Source organism: Zalophus californianus, chromosome 1, assembly GCF_009762305.2.
Source record: "Zalophus californianus isolate mZalCal1 chromosome 1, mZalCal1.pri.v2, whole genome shotgun sequence".
Taxonomy (NCBI): domain Eukaryota; kingdom Metazoa; phylum Chordata; class Mammalia; order Carnivora; family Otariidae; genus Zalophus; species Zalophus californianus.
In genome coordinates this window covers 46,526,743-46,550,097 of record NC_045595.1, presented here as the reverse complement: position 1 = coordinate 46,550,097, position 23,355 = coordinate 46,526,743, and the positions used below count along the sequence as shown (strand labels likewise).

Here is a 23,355-nt window from a genome sequence, read left to right as displayed (position 1 = left end):
CACGAAGAGCTGCAGTGAATGAGGAAGGGGGAGGAAGGAACTACAGTTCACGGAGGGCGCTGTGCTAGGGGCCTGATGCCAACTGTCTGGTCTCGTCTCCAAAGCCACCCTCTGGCCTACAGGATATTATCATCTTCCCTTTAGGGATGAGGAAACTGTGGCTCACAGCGGTCAACTGCCCACCCAAGGTGACGGGGCCGAAAGGGAGAGCTGTGGACTTGAACTCCAGGTTGCCAGGCTCCCAGCCCCCAGGAGGGGAAAGGAGAGGTGAGGGCGGCTGCCGTCTGTGGCTGTGCCTCGGGGAGAGGGCAGACCCCACTCACTCGCAGCACTACCTCCTTTCTCCAGCCTGGTCGGAGGCCTGAGTCCGATGTTCTCTTTAGACTGCTGATTCTTTGGCATCCTTAAGAAAACTCAAGGCAGCAGGTTCCCTTTCTGCCACAAATCCTGCTCTGACTGTGCTTCGTGTCACGGCCAGGGGATCAGCCACCCAACTCACCAGTTCCTTCGGCCTCATGTTATAAAGGATCCTCTCTGCGTTCTCACTGTCGTGCCTGCTCTCCATGATGGCCAGCAGCAACTTGGAAGCGTTGTTCTAATTGGGACAAAGGGAGGAGACAGTGGAGAGGAGCAGCCTGGGGTAGCTGGCCCGAATGCATGTGCCCAGTTGAGGCAAGCACTGCAGCCTGGCCAAACAGACAGACATCCCGCGGGAGAACCACGGTTCTAGCACAGCAAAACCCACCCGCACGTGACAGAGAACTAGCCACTGCAGACCCCAACTGTAACTGCAGATTCTGCTTTGAGTCTCCGAGGAACATGTTTATTTGGGCATAGCTTCTCCCTAATGTTACTTGACACAAGTCCTAGTGGAAATTGGGAATTTAAACATGGGTGTTTATGGGTGTGTTGGCACCCCCATGATGCCAGTGGTTGGGGAAGAACCTGCTATTGGACCCATGATGCCTTCAGGGCAGGTGTGGCTTTAAACCTGTTATTCAAGCTTACAGGGCAGAGAAGATAGGCAATTAAGGTAATTCCTCTCTTTCTTAAAATATTACTATCAGCTCTCATAACCCCTAATATTATAATGAGAGTACAGCTGACACCAGTTAACAAAGGTGACCCAAAGGAGCACCGTATGCATGCCAAACCCTAATTTCCCATTTCATTCAAAGTTTTCATGTGCCCACACCCTGTACTTCTTGGCTTGACCTCATTTTAGGTCCTGGGCCTAGGATAACCTGTATGCTTCTTTGTGTATAGGACTGGAAAGTTCTTGCTATTTTTCATAAGAGGGGGGAAGTATTTTTTTCCTTCCCAAGTATGGGTCACAACAATTCGATCAGGATTCTGTGCCATCAAATAGTGGCCTTTCAGAGCACACAAATTTCTACCATAATCCACAGATTACTGGATTAGTTGAAAAAGTCACTGGAAGGCTGATGAGTAGCACATAAAATTCTGTTCATTTCAGGCTCTCATCATATACATTCTGATAAATGGGAGCCAGGCACATGAGCTTGAATTAATGTTCAAGTCAATTCTACAACACAGCTTGTCAAAGGAATTAAAAATAGCACACCCACCAAAAAAATCCATTTAAATCATACCCCCAAATCAACTATCAATTTGGACTCTCCATTCTAAATACTAAAGGAAAAATAAAAATAATTGTGCAATTCCTGTGGGCTTCTGTGTTAACACCTTCTCTAATGACCTTTTTTTCCCATGACACTGTTTATGCAATAAACATAGATTAGCTTTTCAGCCAAACCCTGCGGTTCTAGGCAATTCTGTGACAATGACAAAGTGTTCACTGCTGTGTATGGGTGTGAGAGAGAGGACGGATCTCAACATGCCCCGACATGGGAACAGTTAAAAAGGAAATGTGCTCAGTGAGGCTAACACAGTCTGAAATACTTTGGACACCCAAGAGGTCTTTGGACTCTTAAAGAATCTTTGGAACTCCTAAATACAAATGAGGGTTTTCTTTTGGGGGGATATGCTTAAGAAATCAACATCAGAAGTGGCATCCTGTCCTAAGACCCTTATTTGGAGGGGAAGACTGAAGTTTTGCATTTTAGTCAGAACTTACAACATAGATCATTCATTTAGTCTAAACGAGCTGCCGTATTTAGTTTCATAACATTGACCGTATCACGTGCAGAAGCAAAACACAAAAGTGACTATTTTCACATGCTACTGTCTTTTGCTTTCAATTCCTACTTGCCTTCAGTTCTAATACAAGGTCCATCCTCTTCTTTCCCAAAGGATTGATGTCATTAAGGATCAGGGCTGTGATGATGTCAATGCCATTGGATTCATGGGTGGCTATGCAGTTCTGAGGAAACACACACACACACACACACACGCACACAGACATTTACACATATGCTGGTCATAAATCTGATGTCAAAAGCCAAGAGGCTGAACTGCTATTTCAACACAATGCTTGCCACTCCCAGTAATGTCTCTAGGGGCGAGCTGCAAATTTTCCGTGAGAAAGTGGTAAAAAATAAAAGACAGATGAAAATCGCTAGTTTCAGAATTAACAGTAAACAGCAGGAAAGTCCCCATGCACTGTAACTGATAAATTGGTCGTGTCTAATCCAAACAGTGCAGTAAAGTTGGCTTTTGTTCTTAAGGGAAAATACGGTGTGTGACTGATTCTGAGTTCTGAGACCTGTTTTCCCCTTCAAAGGTGTGTTCCATTCTCTCTACATCACTTGGTTTTCGTACTGCATACTTTTGCTTAAGGCTTAAGCCTGGAAAGCAAGTTTCCTGTTTAATTCACACAATACCAAAATTAATCATCTTCCCCCAGGTAAGGTCCCCACTTGCAGCAGAATCCATTCCAGTATGTGCCTTTTAACAGATCTCTGTTTGGCAGAAAAGCAAACTTGAGGTTATAAGGAAATTCACTTAGATGTTAGATAAAGCCTTTTCCCCCAAGCCTGTTTTAATTTTTTTGTTCCTTTTCACTTCAACTTTGACTACACCATCTGTCTTATCAGTGAACCAAGGGAGGAAAGTGGATCCAACACATGCTAACCTCATATTTATAGCCAACTATGACCAGGTGTTTGATACACAATGAATTGTCCCTTTTGTCAGTCATTCTTCTCCCCTGAGTGAAGGTCGTGGCCTTGCTCCCCAAGTAACACAGCATATCATACCTTCCCCGTCAAGCGAGTTTAGAACTGGCAATTTCAGTGGTAGTCTACCCCCTTCAGCCAGAATAGAGCCAAAATTCGAGTTTAAAATCATAATCATCCTAGTATCAATGCAAAAACTCACAAAGTCTGCAATATGCCACGGATAAGCAATGAACATTCTACTTAAGAAATGGTTGGGTTACCCTCTAAAAATCTACTTCTTGAGAGGCCAACATCAAGACTAATGGGCCTTTCTTTTCTCTGAATGTCTGTGGTGTTAAAATCTCAACTGAACATTTCCTCATGTTGTTCAAGCTGTCTTGTGGGTAGCAAGGTTTCTCTCTCTAGCTAGCTTTAAACTTTTCCCCGTTAAGTAGCCACTGGTTGAGTCTTTCCCAGCATTTAAAATCGAGCCCAGTCTTCTGGTCTTCACTGAACTCCAACTTTATTATCTACCCCTAATCAAGTTAGTCAAATTTGGACATTTAAATCAAATCAAGCCAAGACATGTCACGCCACGCATGGAAACCAAGGACAAGCCTGCCAGTGCCTATGATTAGGTCAAGTCCTAAAGCATGATGAAGTGTCATAGCTCCTTCTTGACTGCTGGAAAAAAGATCTCTAGTTCTAGTGACTTCCTAGGCCAACAGGCACATGTTTTGTGACTTCTGAACTAGTTCCTGTCAACAGCATTTCCCAAATAATGAACATTTTTTTCCCTACCCCCAAATAAAAATGGAAGTACCTGATTCTCATGGCATGGTCCTTGACAGTATTCAGTCAGACTTTCCAGGGTTTGGTTGATGAGGGCTACATTCTTTTCATTTATATAGAGCCCGAGAAGACCAAGACCTCCAGTAGTGCTTCCACAAATACAGTCCAGGAACTGCAGCGTCTCACACACCAAATTGTAGTTGGTCTTGTTATTTTGGCAACGAAGGAAGTTCTACAATTGGGCAGTGCCCAGAATGGGGGAGCAAAGTCAGAGAGAAGAGGGAAAAGGTCATTCATACTGCCATTTTGCTGGGGTCTAATTGGTTGATTCTCTGAATTGATTAGCAATTATGCAGAGAGACGGAGCACTGGAGAGAAGAGTCAGCCCCCATGATGGTCAACTGTGGACTTGGTCTATGGCAATGGCCACCAAACACTGTAGCTTGTTCTCCAAGGTGCTTTTCTATGTGAGGCTGTGGAGGAGGGCTCCTCTTTGACAGACGCCTAAAGGCTTTTTGAGTTCCCCTTTCTCTTTCTCCCACTCCAGCCCATGCCCTTCCCACCAGGTATTGGGTTCAGAAGCATTTGACATTTCAAAGGGCAATGTTTATGTTTAAAAGATAATGGTGTGGTCTGGACGCTGAATGCCTGGAGCCTAGTACTAGGGATGGTTCATAACAAAATACGGTGTTTACAGGCTGACTTAAGCTCACTGCCATGGCAGAAACCTGGGTGTTTTTTTTGGCCATTTCCATTAATTATTAAAGGAAGGGGCAAGAATGAGTAAACGTTTGTGTGCTTGTGTGCATGTGCTTAAATTTATGTTCTCCAGCTAAACCTATAATGTTAACGAGACAGAAGAGTAGGTACTTCCTCAACAAAATCAAGCAAACCACATTCAACCACCTCACAAAGCAGAGTCTATTTTGATGAAGAGATTTTTTTCAGAGACTCTTCTTAAAATCTCTTCTTAAAAAGAAGCAAAAATTAACTGCGAAAAATTTTTAAAGCAGTTGTAAAAGTTACATATTTATCATAGAAGACTGTACTATAAAAAGATATAAGCAAAATATAAAATAAATGTAACCTCTGACATGGTAATTCCACTTCTATAAGATACTGACTTCTATTCACAAAGTATATATTGGATGTTCATTATAGCACTGTTTGTAACAATGAAGAACTGGAAACAACCTAAATGTCCATCAACTGAGGAGTAAATATAGTATACCAACATCATTTAATATTACAATTTAGAAACACTAAGGTAGGTCCATATGTGCCAATATGGAAAGATCTTTAGGGTATACTGTTAAAAGTTAAAAAAACCAAAAAGGCAAATAACGGATTAGTATGTATACACTGGTCTCATCCAAATACACAGAAGAATGACTGGAAAGATACCAGCCAACCAGTTAGTTTGTTGTCCAAACCAACAATAGTCCTCTCTGGGTAGAGAGGTAGGGAGGGGGAGAGGAATAATTCTTTTTAACTAACTTATCTTCATTTGAACTTTTATAGAAAGAATCTATTCACGTATTCCTTGTATAATTATTTATAAATGTACAGATTAAAAGCTGGTAACAAAGTTTAATGTTGGACTCATCAACTAACCATTTCCCTCTACTCTCCTAACTTAACTTTAGTTGTTCATGCTCAAGTCCTTCTAACTAGTCTAAAAATTGAACAATCACTTGGGTCAGGGAGGGTGGTGGAGGAAGGACGGATGATTTGGGACCATGTGGGCTTTCATAAGATGATTGTTTTTCTAAAGGCCATGCGAAGCCATGGTAGGTTTTCATAGCCATTCCTTGATTCCGTTCCTTAGGGAAGACGCTAACTATTTGAGGGCCAAGCTGAGCCCCTCATCATGTAGAGAGGGAGGGAGAAGTCTTCAGGAAGAGGATAGGAGAGGGCCTGGATGTCCAAGGCTGAAATTCATAGCATGGCTCTCCAGGCCATTTGCCTCTCAAACTCATGTGCCACAGCTCCCACCATGCCCCTACCCGCTCAGTGACATCACTGCTCCCAACATACCTCCCCCCAGCCGCTCAGACATCACTGCTCCCACCATGCTCCCTGCCGCCGCTCAGAGACATCACTGCTCCCACCATGCTCCCCCCCTGCTCAGAGACATCACTGCTCCCACCATGCTCCCCCCCTGCTCAGAGACATCACTGCTCCCACCATGCTCCCCCCCTGCTCAGAGACATCACTGCTCCCAGCATGCTCCCCCCCTGCTCAGAGACATCACTGCTCCCAGCATGCTCCCCCCCTGCTCAGAGACATCACTGCTCCCAGCATGCTCCCCCCCTGCTCAGAGACATCACTGCTCCCAACATGCTCCCCCCCTGCTCAGAGACATCACTGCTCCCAACATGCTCCCCCCCTGCTCAGAGACATCACTGCTCCCACCATGCTCCCCCCCTGCTCAGAGACATCACTGCTCCCACCATGCTCCCCCCCTGCTCAGAGACATCACTGCTCCCAGCATGCTCCCCCCCTGCTCAGAGACATCACTGCTCCCAGCATGCTCCCCCCCCTGCTCAGAGACATCACTGCTCCCAGCATGCTCCCCCCCTGCTCAGAGACATCACTGCTCCCAACATGCTCCCCCCCTGCTCAGAGACATCACTGCTCCCAACATGCTCCCCCCCTGCTCAGAGACATCACTGCTCCCACCATGCTCCCCCCCTGCTCAGACATCACTGCTCCCACCATGCTCCCCCCCTGCTCAGAGACATCACTGCTCCCAGCATGCTCCCCCCCTGCTCAGAGACATCACTGCTCCCAGCATGCTCCCCCCCGCTCAGAGACATCACTGCTCCCAGCATGCTCACCCCCTGCTCAGAGACATCACTGCTCCCACCATGCTCCCCTACTGCTCAGAGACATCACTGCTCCCAACATGCTCCCCCCCTGCTCAGAGACATCACTGCTCCCACCATGCTCCCCCACTGCTCAGAGACATCACTGCTCCCAGCATGCTCCCCCCCTGCTCAGAGACATCACTGCTCCCACCATGCTCCCCCCCTGCTCAGAGACATCACTGCTCCCACCATGCTCCCCCACCCCGCTCAGAGACATCACTGCTTCCACCATGCTCCCGCCCTGCTCAGTGACATCACTGCTCCCAGCATGCTCCCCCCCTGCTCAGAGACATCACTGCTTCCACCATGCTCCCCCCCTGCTCAGAGACATCACTGCTCCCACCATGCTCCCCCCCTGCTCAGTGACATCACTGCTCCCACCATGCTCCCCCACCACCGCTCAGTGACATCACTGCTCCCACCATGACCCCCTCTCTGCCAGGAAGCAATGAACGAACTTCTTCCTACTCTTCAAGCACTCTTCATTCTCTTCCTCTGGGGCTTCAGGCACACTATTCCCTCTGCCTGTCATTCTCTCCCCATCTCTACCCCAATGAACTCATCTTTCTTCAGAATGGAATCTCAAGTCACTTGTCTCAGGAAGCCCTCCTGACTCCAGTGAGATCAGAGGATGGCACACAACTCTCTCAGCCCTCCTTACACTTCATGATGTGCTTACAGAGATGTCTGTCAGCTCCGTCCAGGACCATGGTGATAGCACGGGGTGCCTGGCAGCTAGCACAGTGACTGGCACATGCCAGGTGCTTCATAAACACTGGCTAAAATAATCTGAATTAAATTGAATGGATGGAGGAAAGGGGACTTGTGAAGTCCTCAAGCCTGTTGTGTTTCAACTCCTCATGAAGGATAATTGGCTGCCCTTTCTTGAAAGCCTCTCCCACAGCTCATGGTTTTTGCAGTGTCAAGCCCGAATCTCCCCCTCCCTAGCTCAGATCCATTTCCTCTGTCCTCTACAAAAACAGAGGGATGCCACTCACTAGGAGGCTCACAGGGACTATTTCTATGTTCAGGGAATAGATTTCACCCTTAGCACACACACCACCCTGCCTTGTTTAGGCTAGAGAAATCCTGTTCTTTTTGTGGTTTTCCTTGGAGGGCCAGGGACCAAGTCAAGATGGGTGGATTGAGAAATGAAAAGATTTCAAGTCTGTTCTCATACAGATGTCAGTGGTAAGAGACCTGCATTCCTTAACCGAGCTGAAAAGCAAAGCCAACCCCTCAGGGGAAGGACAGAAAAGACAGGCAAAACGTCTCAAGAATAGTTCTTCCCAGTAAGTTTCTTACTACTGTGGACAAAGCTTGCTTAAGGCAGCAGCTGTCTGTTTGGCAAAGTCAAAAGCAGTGGCCTTATCTCTATTGAACATTTACCAACAGGAAAGTTAAGATGCTGGGCAACTTCAAAAGGCTGGATTCCTTCTCTCGTGGAGCTTGTTAGTACTTCTTTATACCGGGGCGGGGGGGGGGGGGGCAATAATTCTGTCCTCGTGAGAAAGTCTTTTCCCTTTGGTACACAAGCAAACTTTGACCCAGAGATCCACCGTCTGCTCTGGAACACTGCCAACAGGGTGGCACTCAGAGTAGGTGAATCCCACTCAAAGCCATCATTTTGAGAACCAGATTTCTACAAATATAATTTTATCAGAGCAATTTTATCAATACCTCAGTGTGTACGACATAGTGGGAGCCTTTAAACATGATTCTAACCTTTATCCTTGTGAACCACTGGTTGAGATCATCGGTTTTCCACACGGGCCCTGCAGGACCCAGGGGGATCCCTGGAATGCACCACCTCTCAGGGCTCTGGTAGTTACGGGAGGAAAGGAAAGTTCTTGTGCTCTGTAGTTTCTACTCTGAATAGAACAGCTTTGCTCTCATCTGCTTTACTTAGTACATTTCTGCATAAGATCTTAAACAAAGGATTCTGTGGCCAAAACCAAAAAAGTGTAAAGCCACTGACTTGGAAAATGTTTATGGTACTTTCAAAGATTAAGCTAGGACTTTTTTTTTTAACCTGTAAGACTTTTAAAAAAATATATTAAAATATACTCTACACTCCCCTTTCCCCCAATACTGTTTTCCACAGAGCGATGTGTTGGAGAATCAAATTTTGGAAGGGCTCATTAAAAGGTGATTCTGCCCATGGGGTTCTTAGGGCCTTAGTTCAAAGGAGAGTTATGTGAAGAGCTAAGGTACAAAACTAACACTGTGAAGACTTCCACACAAGAACTGGCAAATTCGTGCAATGAAAGCCTTACTCTCCTTCCACAGTGGACTCTGGGTATGGGGCTAAAGAAGAGAAATCAAGGGGTACCGTGGAGGAGTCAGAACAGGTCCATGAAAGCTGACCAGGCTTGAGAGCAAGCATGTCAGCACTGCCCCTCCGACATTCGTGGAGGGATTCTATTTGAGGCAGTCTTGTGTTAGTTCAGAACTTGGCAGTTATTGGGTCCTCTGAAAAGTCTTCCTGGATCCAGCACAGTGGGTTGGTTTGCCTGCTGTGAACCCACAAAACCCCTAAGATGACACCACTATAGCATTTATCATGCTGCACAGCAATCTTGGGTTTCCCCAAGTGGCTCCTGCCCAAGACTCTCAGCTCTGTAAGGGAAGGGGTGAGGTCTCTGTCACCACCAATGCCGGGCATACAGCAGGTATTCACCCAGATGACATACAGGCATGGGCTCAACCCACTTCCCCTCGGAGCCCAAGGTCAGTGGAGATCAGTGACAGCAGCCTGGGGGGACAGTACAGGGCCCTGACCACCGAGCTCAAGTCTCAAAATAGCCCCAGCAGCAGGGAGGTCTCCCCATCCACAAAGATGCCACAATTGGCTTTGCCTTCCTGCTGGTGGGACAGCCTGGCTTTCCATGGTGTCATTCACACTCCCTTGGCCAGTCTCCCTCATGACTAATGGTGTACATATGGAAGGTGGAGAGGGCACAGTTGGCCTGCAGACAGAACACCAGCCAATGAGACCATAACCCATCCCTGGATCTTTGAGTCATGAATACTTTGTTCTACCCGGCTGAGCTAGGCAGTCCCAGGCCAGTGGGTCTGGGGCCGACATGGTCTAAGTCCAAAGTAAGAGTATTTGAGCAATAGGCAAGAAAAGAAAAACTAACAGCCGGAATCCCACACGCAGACGTTGAGAGGGATCAAGCAGGGAAGGTCAATGGAGGAAATGAATGAACAGCAATGTGGAAAAAGAGCCCAATGGGGCTTACAGGAAATGCTTTCATTTTTAAATATGGGCCAGATTTGGCTGATGGATGACCTTGGATATACCTGTCTTTTCAAAGCTCAGGCTCTTCAGACCAATTTGATTAAAAATAAATACCAGTATGGAAGTTGTTAATACTGCAGACTTCACCCAGTTCCATTTCATTGTTCTGTCTTACTGTTTAACAATGTAATTTCTTACTCAACTTTTCCAGGCATAGATTGTGTGGCAGGGTTGAAGTAGGAGTGATTTACGGTGGCAGCCCCAAGGGTTCTGGCCACAGGTGACGTGTGAAAGGCCATCAAATCACCTGATGGATAAAGTCAGCAAGGCAAATATTTTAAGAGTGCACCTTTTCCTTACCACTGTTTCCTTTTCATACCATCATTATTCAAATAACTGAACTACCACTGCCAACTTGTTTATTTTAGGAGGCAAGATTCTATCTTAGTGGAGTTGTTCAAACACAATTTTCTTGTTAATCCTCAATCCCTTTTAGGCAGAGAGGGGTGTTTTTCCCAAAAGCCAGCAGCAAAACCAGGCAATGGCCAAGGTCTTGGTGCTCTAGCATGCTGCTCCTGGGCAGTGATTGGCTCCACAGAGCTATGCCCATTCAGTAGAAAGAAACATCTCTGAGGGTGCCTGGGTGGCTCAGTCGGTTAAGTGGCTGCCTTCAGTCAGGTCATGATCTCAGGGTCCTGGGATCGAGCCCCACATCGGGCTCACTGCTCAGCAGGGAGCCTGCTTCTCCTGCTCCCCCTACTTGTACACACACACACACACACACACTCTCTCTCTCTCTGTCAAATAAATAAATAAAATCTTAAAAAAAAAAAGAAGGAAAGAGACATCTCTGGAATCCATCCTTAGTCCTTCCATATAGGCTTTGCTGGTGGGGAAATTTTTTAAGGGAGAAAATAAGCTCTGTCTTAACATGGTGGTTGACCACATGAGCTCTACCATCAGATGGCCTGGGTTCAAGTCCCGGTTCTCCACTCCCTAACTATGTCCCCTGAACCTCAGTTCCCTCATCTATAAAATGAATATAGTATCAGCAACACTTAGCATCCACGATATTCTAAGTGCCAAACCTCGGCCATTGTTATCATCCTGACATCAATAAAAAAGTAAACAAAAGGTTTCTGAAATAATCAGTTCAGTACATATATTTGAGCACCTATTTGTGTAAAACCCTGGAAGGCCACTTTTCATTCATTCAACCAACAAATATTTAATTGGAACTTTCTATGTATCAGATTTTGTAAGTCTAGTATATTTAATCATTCATCCGTCCATCCAAGTTTTACCTGTGCATCTATGGCAGCCTACCACATGCACACACACACACAGGCACAACCCACATTTCACTATGTATGCGGCAGGCACCTGCATTGGTGAGCAAGAGACTTGATTCCCGTCCGTGTGGAGATGGGGGGGAAGACAGACAAACATGTCAGTTGCCCAGATTTCAGAACCATCCTGGGTCCTCGACTCAGGGAAGCTGGTGGCAGCAAGGGGAGCAGAGATGTCTGAGGAGCTGCAAGTCCCAGGGGCCAGCCCTCACCTGCAGGTCCCGGTTGTGGTTTTCGCACAAGAGCTGCAGGAACCGGAGAATGGGCTGCATGATGGTGATGACCGCGCTCATCTCCAGCTCGTCCTTGGTCTTGTCTGCCGTGGCCTGGGCACCTTCCCCGGACTGGTAGTGGTCGTCGGGGTCAGCCTCCCTCCTGAAGGTGCTGAAGGCTTTCCTGGTGGCAGCAGAGGCCTCGAGGAGCTGATCTCGGACCTCTTCCGTTATTTGTGTCGAGGGCTCTTTGGCTAGAATGCAAACAGAAGACATTCAATGCTGCTGAGTCCTCAGGAGTACGATTCACTGCAGGAAAGATAATGTTCAAAAATGTAGGTCCTGGTATTCACTAGAAATCTTTCAAGGTTGGCCAAACACTCCAAGAAGTCACTTCTCTTAGTCCTTAGGATTAAAACTGAGTCACGCCCTGCCAACTGGCTCACGGCTCTGACATTTCATCTAAGCTTGCACTGTTTCAGAGGAAAAGCCTTAGTATCGGCTCTGTCAACCTCACAAACCTATATGACTCTGGGCCTCAGTGCCCTCATCTGCAAAGCGGGGACAGCATCAGTGAATTCTACCTAGAGAAGCTTCTGAGAGGGCAACATAACAATGACCACAACTGTAATTACTGTTACTGTGGTGACAACAGGTTGAGTGCTTTCCACTAAGTACCCAGGCACTGTGTACTACCTCATCGAATCCCCTGAGTAACCCTGGGAGGTAACTAGGCATCAGAGTGAGGAGTTTGGTGCTCTGGAGCCAGACCACCTGGGTTCAAATCCTGGCTCTACTGCCCACTCACTGCATAGCCTTAACAAGGACAAGTTAATCTCCACTCCTCAATTTTCTCATCTGTAAAATGGGGATAACAATTCTATTTTACAGGGTTAATTTCAGTTCCAAATGAAGTAAAGGATGTAAAGGACTTTGAACAGTGCCTGATTCATAGAAAGTACTTAGTAAATGTTAGCCTTTCTTCTTCTCTTTACTCCCATTCTAGATCAGTGGTTATAAACTAGAGCTGATTTTGTGCCCACCCCTGCCCAGGGGACAATTAGCAAAATCTGAGGACACTTCCAGTAGGCTGCTGGGACAGGCTGATGGCATCTACGGGGTAGAGACCACATATGCTGTTAAACCTCCCGCAGCGCACAGGACAGCTCCTCCAGCAACTCATCCTCCAGATGCCATATGTACTGTGGCTGAGAAACCCTGTTCTAAGCTCAAAAAAAGAGGCCCGGAGTGGCTCATTCACCTGTTCACAGCCATTTGACTCGAACACTGGTGCATCTACGTACTTCCAAGTATGACCTCTCTTCAAGTGAGAGCATAAATGAACAACTTTAGACACTTTCAGATAATTTAGATAAATAAGGGAGAATTAGGTAACAAGTGATGGACACCCAGTTTTAAAGTGCTTGTCTTTTTTTTTTTTTTTTAAAGATTTACTTACTTATTTTAAAGAGGGAGAGAGAAAGAGAGCGCTGGCATGAGCACTGGGGAGAGGGAGAGGAGAGAGAGAATCTCAAGTAGACTCCCCACTGAGTGTGCAGCCTGATGCGGGGGTCAATCCCACAACCCTGACATCATGACCTGAGCTGAAATTAAAAGTCAGACACTTAACCAACTGAGCCACTCAGGCGCCCCTAAAGTGTGTGTCTTCCTTAACTTTCCTTACCATTGAACAGAAAATTACAGGAAAATGTTACAAATGGATTTCCTGACAATAAAAGCTTGAGCCTGACCAAGAAGAAGGTATGTAAATTTTTTACAGGAGAAGAACTGCCAAAGCATGGCAGTTCAGCTCTGGTTACTTGGGGAGAATTACATTATAACCAGACCGGTTTGCTTCTCCTGAAAGCCTCAGTCGGAATACAGTTTGGAGTCTGGAGGTCCAGCTGGTGGGAGGGCTGTACACAGGGGAACACTTACCTTTTTTCCGGGACGGGGCATCCCTGTCTATCTCATCATCTTTCTTTTTATTCCCCAAGTCACTGGTGTTCACGGTCACTGTTGCTTTGATTTCCTGCTGGGCCACCTTCATTCGGTCATAGAAGACTTTGAAGAATTTTTCTGACTTCTTATCTTCTGTTAACCGGCAGAAAAAGGAGTGCTGCCGAGGAAAACCCACAGATTTTCAACACTGAGACAGACTAAGGATCTAATCCCACTCAAGACACCAAAATCTCACGGAGATCAGAGCCAGTTGCAAAACCTCACAAACAGTCTAGGTTTGGACCAAAGTGGGTTCCACGCACTATCGTTCTCTGGATTGTATGGCCTGAGGTTTTCTATACAGAGACTTTAAAGCAGCCACCAGGGGATGTCCCCTGTCCCACCAGGGGAGCAGACACACAGGCTTGAGACACATGCTAAAGGGTGGTGGGGAGATTCCAGGCTACTAAGAACAAGGGCCTACACACACCCAAAACAACTCCATCAACAACGGAAATGACGTAGTTTTGGTGATTATTGCAGGTCCTGTCATGTGTTTAAGGACTTCTATGAGCCTCTCCACTTTGCACAGCCCTGTGAATATATACAGATCAGTAAGATGGGCTGCCTGCCCCTATAGGGCTCCATAGCAAGTTAGGATGACAAGTCCGTAAGTAAAACAAAAATGTGTCAGTAAAAAGTACTCCAGAAGCCAAACAGACAGTTATATACTAGAAGCTCAGAGCTTGGCAAGGATGACAGTGGGCCGGAGTGATCCCAAAATCTCTGTGGAAAAGGTGATTTTCAAATCAGGTCTTGAAGGACAGGTAAAGAGTGGTTAAATGAAGAAGCTCAAAGTTAACAGGTAGTTTGCCTCTTGGATACACATTTGTTTTTGGGCCCACTGCAAGCAACAGTATACAATGTTGATGTGAAAACACAATATGGTGTCTCAACTTCATTTATGAGTCTTCTCTTTTCACCCCTTTTGCAAACACCACGCTGTTGCGAATTATTTACATAAAAATACAATACGGTCATTTCCAGAGGAATAAAACAAAGCTCCAAACAATATATTTGCTTCTCCCAGTTGGATCTTTCTGATTTCACATCCTCCCCCATTTGGAAAGATGGCATTTCCCTACCAAAGGTAGCCTTAGGCTTGCAATCCTAGAAGGAAGTAAAACCTTACCAGCCACTGTGGCCCCTTAACTCCTCAATCCCTCACCCCGCCCCACCTCCCCCACCCCCAACACCTGCTGCCAGGTTCAGCAAGCCCCGGGAAAGCCACCACGTGTCCATCTGCCAAAAGGCAACTGCAATCGCTATGACCCTTCTTCTAGCCACACTAGCCCCTATGCTGCATTGACAAATGTCAGTCTCACTGGCTGACAAAGCACTTCTTGACTGTGCTCTTTCCTCCCCTTCTCACTGTTCCTCCTTACTTCTGGTTGTTTTCAACATACAGCACAAGAGCTATCCTTCCTATTTGTGCTCCCTGGTTCTATCTTTTCCCCTCCAACAGCTCCCAGTGGCAGTACAAGTCATCGCCTACCTACTGCTTGGCCTTATTCTGTGTGTCACTGAGTCCTCCCAGACTCCCACACTCTTTGAACCAAGCTCAAGTCTTCTGTGTCCTCCATTGCCCTTTACCACCTTGTATCTTCTTTTAGGTTTCTTACCATTTCATCTATCCACTCGTCATTCCATCCATTTTCTTATTCATTCATGCGCCTGTGCATCTATCTATCTGTTTATCCATCCATCTAGTATTTACTGTGCACCTGTCATGTGTTGGGCACTACGCCCATCATAGGAGATACAACTGTGAGCAAAAAGAGGCCTGGACCCTGCCCCCCTTGAAACTGGTAGCCTGGTAAGGAAAAGACACAGTGATTCAATAATCACCCCAAGGATGTTTTACTAGAATAGCCATTTATATCCTTATGAAACTGACCCAAGAGAAGGCTGGCAAAAGAATACTGTATCAGACACTCAGGGCCATTGCCTTGCTCTTCTTCACTTTTCCTGGCTCTTTTCCATGGCTAGGGTCCCCTCATCTGCACTAACATCACCTCCTCAGTGAGGCCATCCCTGATCATCCTGCCTGAAGCAGCAATCTGGCCAACTGCTTATTCTCCTCTGCCCTATTCTCTTCATAGCAACGGGTCTCTGTTGTATTTGTCATTCACCTGCTTACTGTATGTCTTATGCAGAGTGTTAAGTTCCAAGGGGGCAGGTGCCTCACCTGTATGCTTTACAGCTGTCTCCAGAGCACCAACACATAGGAGTTTCCTAATCATTTGATGAAAGAATGAATACAACCCAATACTTCATGGCTCCTTTTAACTACAGCCTCTCAATCAGATCCTGCTTATATTCAGTGGCTGTGCCAGAAGTAAATCCCCAACATAGATTAATTCTGGAAAACTGCTCAAATATGAAAAAGCAAGTTCTAACTGTTCACTTCTTTGAGAGCTGAAGCATCTACAAACAAAAGGAGAGATGTGGGGACTAAGAACTCAACCTCTACCCACCTAATTATGGTGACTACATATTTTACCAAGATAAGCCATACAATATTTCACCCAAAGGGGGTCACGGGGAGACTGCACCAGAAGGGGGCCACTTGGAAATTAACTTTAGTTGCTACCCCATTAGTCTTCTCGTTGCATGGAGGCAACTTAAAAAGCATCCTTTGGACAATCTGGTCACTCAAAAACAAACAAAACAACAACAAAATGCACTTTAAGTAGGTAAGCAAATAAATAACTAAAGCCCACCATCTGTCATTGGTAACAGCGCAACCCAGTGCAGAGCAATCACCAGCTACAAACCGCACTGCTTAACGTCTAGCTGGTTAACGCAACAGATGTCAACTGATAGGGGTCAGGGGAAGGGAACCTCTTATGAAATGGGAGAAGGGCAAGTGACTGAGGATTACACACTTCTATATATGTTTTGCAAAAGCCACTATATTTATTGTGCATTATTTATATCAGTCCTTAGTCCTTCAAGGATCTGAAGCTGCTCTATAAACAGAATGTGGTCAAGAAAATAAGAAAGTAGACCCTAGGGAGGGTACAGAGACATGAATAAGCACAGAGGACCAAGACTAAACAAAGCCGGAGGCTGGAAGGTGGAAGAGATGATTCAGGGCAGTCCAAAGTCCCTGGAATACCCAGCCATCAAGCTGAAATGGGAGGCATGCTCCATCATGGTTATTAGTAAGTATCAAAAGGAGAAATACTGCCAATGCCTCGAAGGAAGGAAAACTGTCCTGAATGAAGGGGTTAGAGGGCAGGGTTTCCAGTCAGAAGCCCCTGGGTCCCTCCCTCACTAGCTCTGTCACCTGAGGCAAGTTAGCCTCTTTGAACCCATGTGAAGGGCTGCCGCAGTGCCCACAAAGCACTTAGCACAGGGCCTGCTGAGCACTGTTTTTAGTTTGTTTTTTTTTTTGTACCACCATCACATTAGTATAATGTGAAAACCCCACAGCAAAGGGGTCCCCCTAAGTGGCTAGGGCAGGGTAGTGAAGTGTGAGAATTCTGTCTCTGGAGTCAGAGACCCCAGGGTTTCAGCTCTGCCACTTGTGAGCTGATATCACCTTAGAAAGTGACGATATCTCTGAAACCTAAATTTTCTCATCTGTAAAATGGGCATGGTAACAGTACTGCACGGTGGTTATGAAGATCTAATGAGAAAAATCACAGTAATACGCACAATGACCGACACTTCCTGACTGCTTATAAGGTGCGAGGAACCCAGAGTAAACCTTCATGTGCGTTTTCTCACACAAAAATTATTCTATAGGGCAAGTTATTACTCATGTCTGAGAGATCAGGGGACCTTAAAAGATAATGGACATCAAGTAGTTGGCATACCCCCGAGATGCCCACACTGTGACAAATGTAACCTCACCAAGATGCTGTGAGAGTCAAGAGCTGTCGCCTCAAGTCTCCCACCTGAGAATCTAATTAAAGATACTCTGGAAGGAAGAAGCCTGGTCTCTGGAAGGGAAGCAGTACTAGCTTGTGTAAGAGGAGAAGTGAAAAGCGACAGCAGTGCAGAAGAGCTAAGATACCTGCCCCAGATGTGCCATGGGGAGAAACGGGGGGGCTCAGGAACGGGGGCCCTCAGTTAGAGGCTCCTGGAGGCAGTTACCACCCCTCTCTGGTGCCCAGTGTGGTCTGGACTCAGCCAGACCAGGGCTCTGCACATAGTTCAAAAGCCTGTTTGTTAAACCTCTTTCTGTGATACTGTATTTGGAGGACTTGGGAGGGGAAAGGGAACACCCTCCCCAGGACTGTTTTCCCAGATGCAGGTGGGACCTCAGACCAGAGCAGGTGGGTACTTGGCCTCCCAGGCCTCAGGCTCTTGAAGCAGGGCCTTTTCTTTTCTTTTTGTTTTATTTACTTACGTTTTTAAATTTAAATTCAATTAACATACAATATATTATTGGTTTCAGAGGTAGCCAGTGATTCATCAGTCTTATATAACACTCAGTGTTCATTACATCATGTGCCCTCCTTAATGCCCATCATCCCTTTACCCTCTCCAGCAACCCTCAGTTTGTTTCCTATGATTAAGAGTCTCTTATGGTTTGTCTCCCTCTCTGATTTCATTTGTTTTATTTTTTCCTCTCTTCCCCTATGATCCTCTGTTTTGTAAATGGCAAGATCTCATTCCTTTTGATGGCTGCATAATATTCCATTATACATATAAATATATATATATATACACATACATACACACACATACACACACATACCACATCTTCTTTATCCATTCATCTGTCGATGTACATCTTGGCTCTTTCCACAGTTTGGCTATTGTGGACATTGCTGCTATAAACATTGGGGTGCATGTACCCCTTCAGATCACTACATTTGTATCTTTGGGCTAAACACCCAGTCATGCAACTGCTGGGTCACAGGGTAGCTCTATATTCAATTATTTGAGGAACCTCCAAACTGTTTTCCAGAGTCGGGGCACCAGCTTGCATTCCCACCAACAGTGTTAGAGGGTTTCTCTTTCTTGGCATCCTTGTCAACATCTTGTCATTTCTGAAGCAGGGCCTTTTCCACAAGCTACTTGTTTACTTTCCTCCCTGAATCTATGAATCGCCCCTTTCTCCAACTAAGAGCCAGCAGTGCCAAGTAGAGATTGTTTTGCTTTACCAAAGGTTTCACTGCACCCCACCTAGCAAGTTTGAGGTAACCATTTAAAATTCACCTGGTCTAGAGCAGGCAACATTACATGGTGGTTAGAGAACTTAGGACAGTGGATGCCCCTGGGGAGTGTGAGTGGGGAGCCTGAAGGGAAACAAGAGAAACTTCTGGACTGAAGGAAATACCCTGGTTAGGCTGGTGGTAAACAGCCTAGGTGTGGTAGGTGGTAGAAATAAAGGTGTGGTAGAAATAACTACAACAATAATAAAACCTGGAACCTAGAAGGGAAACAAAGCTGCTGACCTTAAAAGAGGGAGAATATCCTAGATTATTCAGGGGAGGGACAATGATCACAAAGGTCCTAAGAGTGGAAGAGGGAGACAGAAGAAGAGCTCACAGTGAGGAAGATGGGAAGAAGCTGGGAAGATGGAGGAAGGGGCTGTGACCCAAGGAACACAGGCAGCCTCTACTGGAAAAGAAAAGGAAACGGATTCTCCCCTGGAGACTCCAGAAAGGAACGCAGCCCTGCCAACACCTGGATGTGAGCCTAGTTAAGACTCATGTCAAACTTGTGAGATAGAAAGTCTGGTTGTTTTAAGTCACTGGGGTTGTAGTAATTTGTTACAGCAGCCAAATACAGGTATGCACATTTGTCAAATCTGATCAAACTGTACACTTAAAATCTATGCATATTATAGTATAAGAATTATGTCACGATGAAAAGGGAGAGAGGAAAAGAAGATTGGCTTTGTTCCCAGAAAGCTAGAGAACTACATAAAGTTGTCCAGAGAAGGGCTACCCTCTGAGGCCATCTCTGCCAGCAGAAGGACCTGTGTTGCTACCCTCACAGCTGACTTTTCTTCACCCTCCATGCATCTCCAAAACACATGTGGTTTCAAAGCCCCTTCCACATGAGCTGTCTTGTCAGCATCTAAGGAGACTGCCAAGACAGATATCGTCATTCATCAATCCTGTTATAGATGAGAGAGCTGGGCTGGGGGAGGTGCAGTGCTTCTTGCTCCCCCCATCCCAGGCCCTTGCTACCATCCTGCCTTTTTGAGAACACACAGAAGACCAGCCCCAGTGGTCGGACAGGGAACTCAAAGGAAATGAAGGCTGGTCTGGGGGCAGACACACAGCACCAACCCCAACATCACAGACAACTGGTGTGCTTGGCATGGCTTTAAGGAAATCAGGGGTGGGAGCAGGTGAGCAAGTGAGCATGGGCAGCGGCCACCTCCGTGGCAGCTCTGGAGGGCCGTAGTGGGAGGGGACCTAGGCATGGCTGTTGTAAGCCAAGCTGAAAAAACCAGAACCACAAAAAATAAAATACAGATCACAAAATGTGAAAGCGGGAAGCACTCTATTCCAGCAGTTTCCAATGTTGTTCCCAGCAGAGAAACCCATTCTTCTCCTCTCCCCAAACACCACCTTAGGGAAAGACCCCACGTTTGAGAGATACGGGTGGAACTGTTTGGTTGGAAACAGAGTGGGAAGGACCCTCTGTCACTGGAACTCCTCCTTGGAGCTGCAGAGCTACAAAGAACATAGTTTGGAAACCTACCACTTTAGTCCGGCCCTCCACATTTTACAGAGGAGGAAACTGAGGCCTAAAGCGGGGGAAGAGACTTGCCAAGGCCACACAGAGTCTTTGTCTCCGACTGTGCAAGCCACTCACTTCTGACCATGCTGGGTTGTGGCTGGTTGACACAATGGCCTGAGGGCATGTTCTCACCCTTGGTAACTGTCAAGTGGACACAATTCACCCTCCTTGGGCTGCTTATACTGTAGAGAAACTCAAGAACTGAGGTCTTAGTTTAAAATAATAATGAAAACATCCTTTCAGATCACTCGAAAATACTAAGGTATTGCTTAATTAGCCTGGCAGCCACCCACTATGGCCATGCAAGTCTTGCAAAGAAGTGGAACATGGTTGATGACAAGCCCACCTGGCTTCTGAAATAAGAGGCAGCCTGAAGTTAGAGACTAGCAGACAGTTTGCAGCTATTCTAGTGACAGGCAGGCAGTGGGTGGACACTCCTTTTTTTTTTTTTTAAAGATTTTATTTATTTATTTGAGAGAGCGAGAATGAGAGAGAGAGCACGTGAGGGGGGGAGGGTCAGAGGGAGAAGCAGACTCCCCGTCGAGCAGGGAGCCCGATGCAGGACTCGATCCCGGGACTCCAGGATCATGACCTGAGCAAAGGCAGTTGCTCAACCAACTGAGCCACCCAGGCACCCTGGACACTCCTTTCTTTAGGGGCAAGAGGTCACAGTCTCAATTACCCTGCACGCAAGAGGTCCCAGGAGAAGAATGGGAGACAGAAACCTGCTCCATGCACTGGACACACACCAGGGAAGGTTAGCACATGAGCACCTTCCTGAAAAACCATCTTCCTCAGAGTTCAGAGACTTGGGGGGCAAAGACAGACTATGTACCCCAGAACACAGAGCCAGCCAGCCGGCACCTACAGGCACACATGGCCTTTCTGAAGGGAGAAGCCCTTTATGGGCATCTTAAATAAAAGAATGGGGAGTGGCAGGCAGCAGGGGTAGACAGGATCCAGGATGGAGCATGACAGGAGCAGGGACGGCCTGGGGGCAGTAGTCCACAGTGCCAGTGGGACAGCTTCGAGGCTTTGATCCTGCCCCACAGGAAAGCATTTCCACACTGAGACTGGCCCACCCTCTAGAAGCCCTTGTGCTGGGCCTGGAGGGAATCCAGAGAATGAGCTTTTCCATTTCACTGCCTAGTACGACATGACCCGACCACCACGGCCCATGACATTCACTCTGGTCGCTTATCTGCTGCAAAATGAATTAAGTTCTCAGACGGAGTCCAAGAATTTGAAAAATGTGACTGCTGAACAGTGCTCAAAGCTTGAACTTCCAGGGGCTGACGGAAATTCTTCCCTGGAGTCTGATTTTTCTCTTTTCACCCTGCGTCTGAAACACAAGGACCTCAGACTTGGCCCTGGGAGTCTTGGGGACTTGAGGGGACATCTCCAACCAGACCTTCCGAGCTTGAACAGATGCTCTGCAGGTGTCAGAGGGACGGCAATGGCTACCTGTGGGGTTTCTTACTGTACCTGGGGTTAACTGAGCAGTCACCGTTTCCTGGGGCCCTCCTTTCTATAAATTATGTTACAGTGAATGGTCACTGAACCTTTCCTACTTTCCAGGTGCTGCCTAAATGCTTTATAGCTATTACCTCATTTAATCCTTGTAACTACCCCATGAGGTATGTACGATTATTAACCCCACTTTACAGATAAGGAAACCGAGGCTCAGAGAGGTTAAATAACTTGCCAAGTCACACAGCTAGGAAACGGTGGTGGTGCCCCAGGACTCAGGCCCCACTTGTCTGCCGCATCAGCCCATGCTTGCGACCTCTCTGCTTTGTTAAACACCTCTCACCTGAGCAAGAGTTTGTCAACCTCTAAACACCTCCTGGCTTTTTATAATCCACACCCCACCACCATGCCAAGTCTCTCAGCTGCACAAACACAGACTATTCTCACAGTAAAGAATAGCTGTGGTAGGTACACATGTGAACACCCCAACTTTCCTGTGAGGCCCGATGCACTTGTTCAGATGGGCTCCCAAGCAAGACCCTTTTGCCAGTTGAAGATTGACCAGGGCTGGGGGTTACACATTAACAAAACCACTGTCACACAGTGATGGCTATAGGTCTTGAGTCCTTGCCTTAGAAACCAAGGACAACAATCAAAACCCAGGATCAGGGACCATGAACTAGGTGATAAAGCACACGTGGTTAGGCACTGCCGCCTGGAGAACTGGACGTCTGGAAACCACAATTTCAGCCTTCGCTCCACACTAAGCAGCCACGTGATCTTGGGCAATTTACTTAACAGCATTTATGCCCTGGGTTCCTTATCTGAAAAACGAGACTCTTACCACCTGCCTTGTCTGCATCACATGGAAGCCAGGGGCCCATCAAGGTTGTAGTTATGAAACATTATGTGTGAGAAACACTTTGATTACTATGGGAACCTATTCAAATGTAAGGTGCTGCTGTGATCTATCAATTCCCCTTTCAAAGGAAAGTACTAGGAAGTAGGATACGTGGCTCAACCTGTGTGCTGGGTGTTCCATGATGACCAAAGTCTAGTGTCCACAAACCATCCAACGATAAACAATTCTAGCTGATACTGATAGGTCAAGATGGTCTCTAAATGGACAGCAAACACACAGTGAATAGCAGTTCTCAGTAACTGTCACGATAAAGGAAGCTAAAAAAAAAAAAAAAGAAAAAATCCAGCTGGAATTTCACTATAGAAGCTATTCAGATTCCCTTAGACATAAAAATAAACAATTTTGCTTCCGTTTCTCAAAGTTTGTTTTTTTTAAGATTTTATTTATTTATTTATTTGCCAGAGAGAGAGAGAGAGAGAGAGCACAAGCGGGGGAGCGGCAGGCAGAGGGAGAGGCATGCTTCCCGCTGAGCAGGGAGCTCGTACACGGGGCTCAATCCCAGGACCCTGGGATCATGACCTGAGCCGAAGGCAGACGCTTAACCATCTGAGCCACCTGGGTGCCCCCGTTTCTCAAAGTTTAATGTAAGGCAGAATATAAGCTTGGTGTCAGACCCTCCTCACAGATAGTCCCTAAACATTCAACATGAACTATTTTTCCATTATCATTATCATTTACCATTCTTCAGGAAAAGTATGATA

At 46.5% G+C, this 23,355-nt stretch overlaps 1 protein-coding gene across 8 annotated transcripts in view; it reads right to left on the bottom strand.

Annotated features, from left to right (window-relative positions):
- Positions 1-23,355, bottom strand: part of ITPR1 (inositol 1,4,5-trisphosphate receptor type 1) — a 320,344-nt gene that overhangs the window by 61,289 nt on the left and 235,700 nt on the right. For all 8 annotated transcript variants that reach the window (XM_027586400.2, XM_027586401.2, XM_027586403.2 and 5 more), the window contains 5 exons: positions 13,486-13,666; positions 11,548-11,801; positions 3,904-4,104; positions 2,234-2,344; positions 500-595 (listed from right to left, as the gene is read on the bottom strand). In XM_027586400.2, coding sequence (XP_027442201.1) covers positions 500-595; positions 2,234-2,344; positions 3,904-4,104; positions 11,548-11,801; positions 13,486-13,666 — 843 coding nt within the window. The remainder of the gene's footprint in view (positions 1-499; positions 596-2,233; positions 2,345-3,903; positions 4,105-11,547; positions 11,802-13,485; positions 13,667-23,355) is intronic.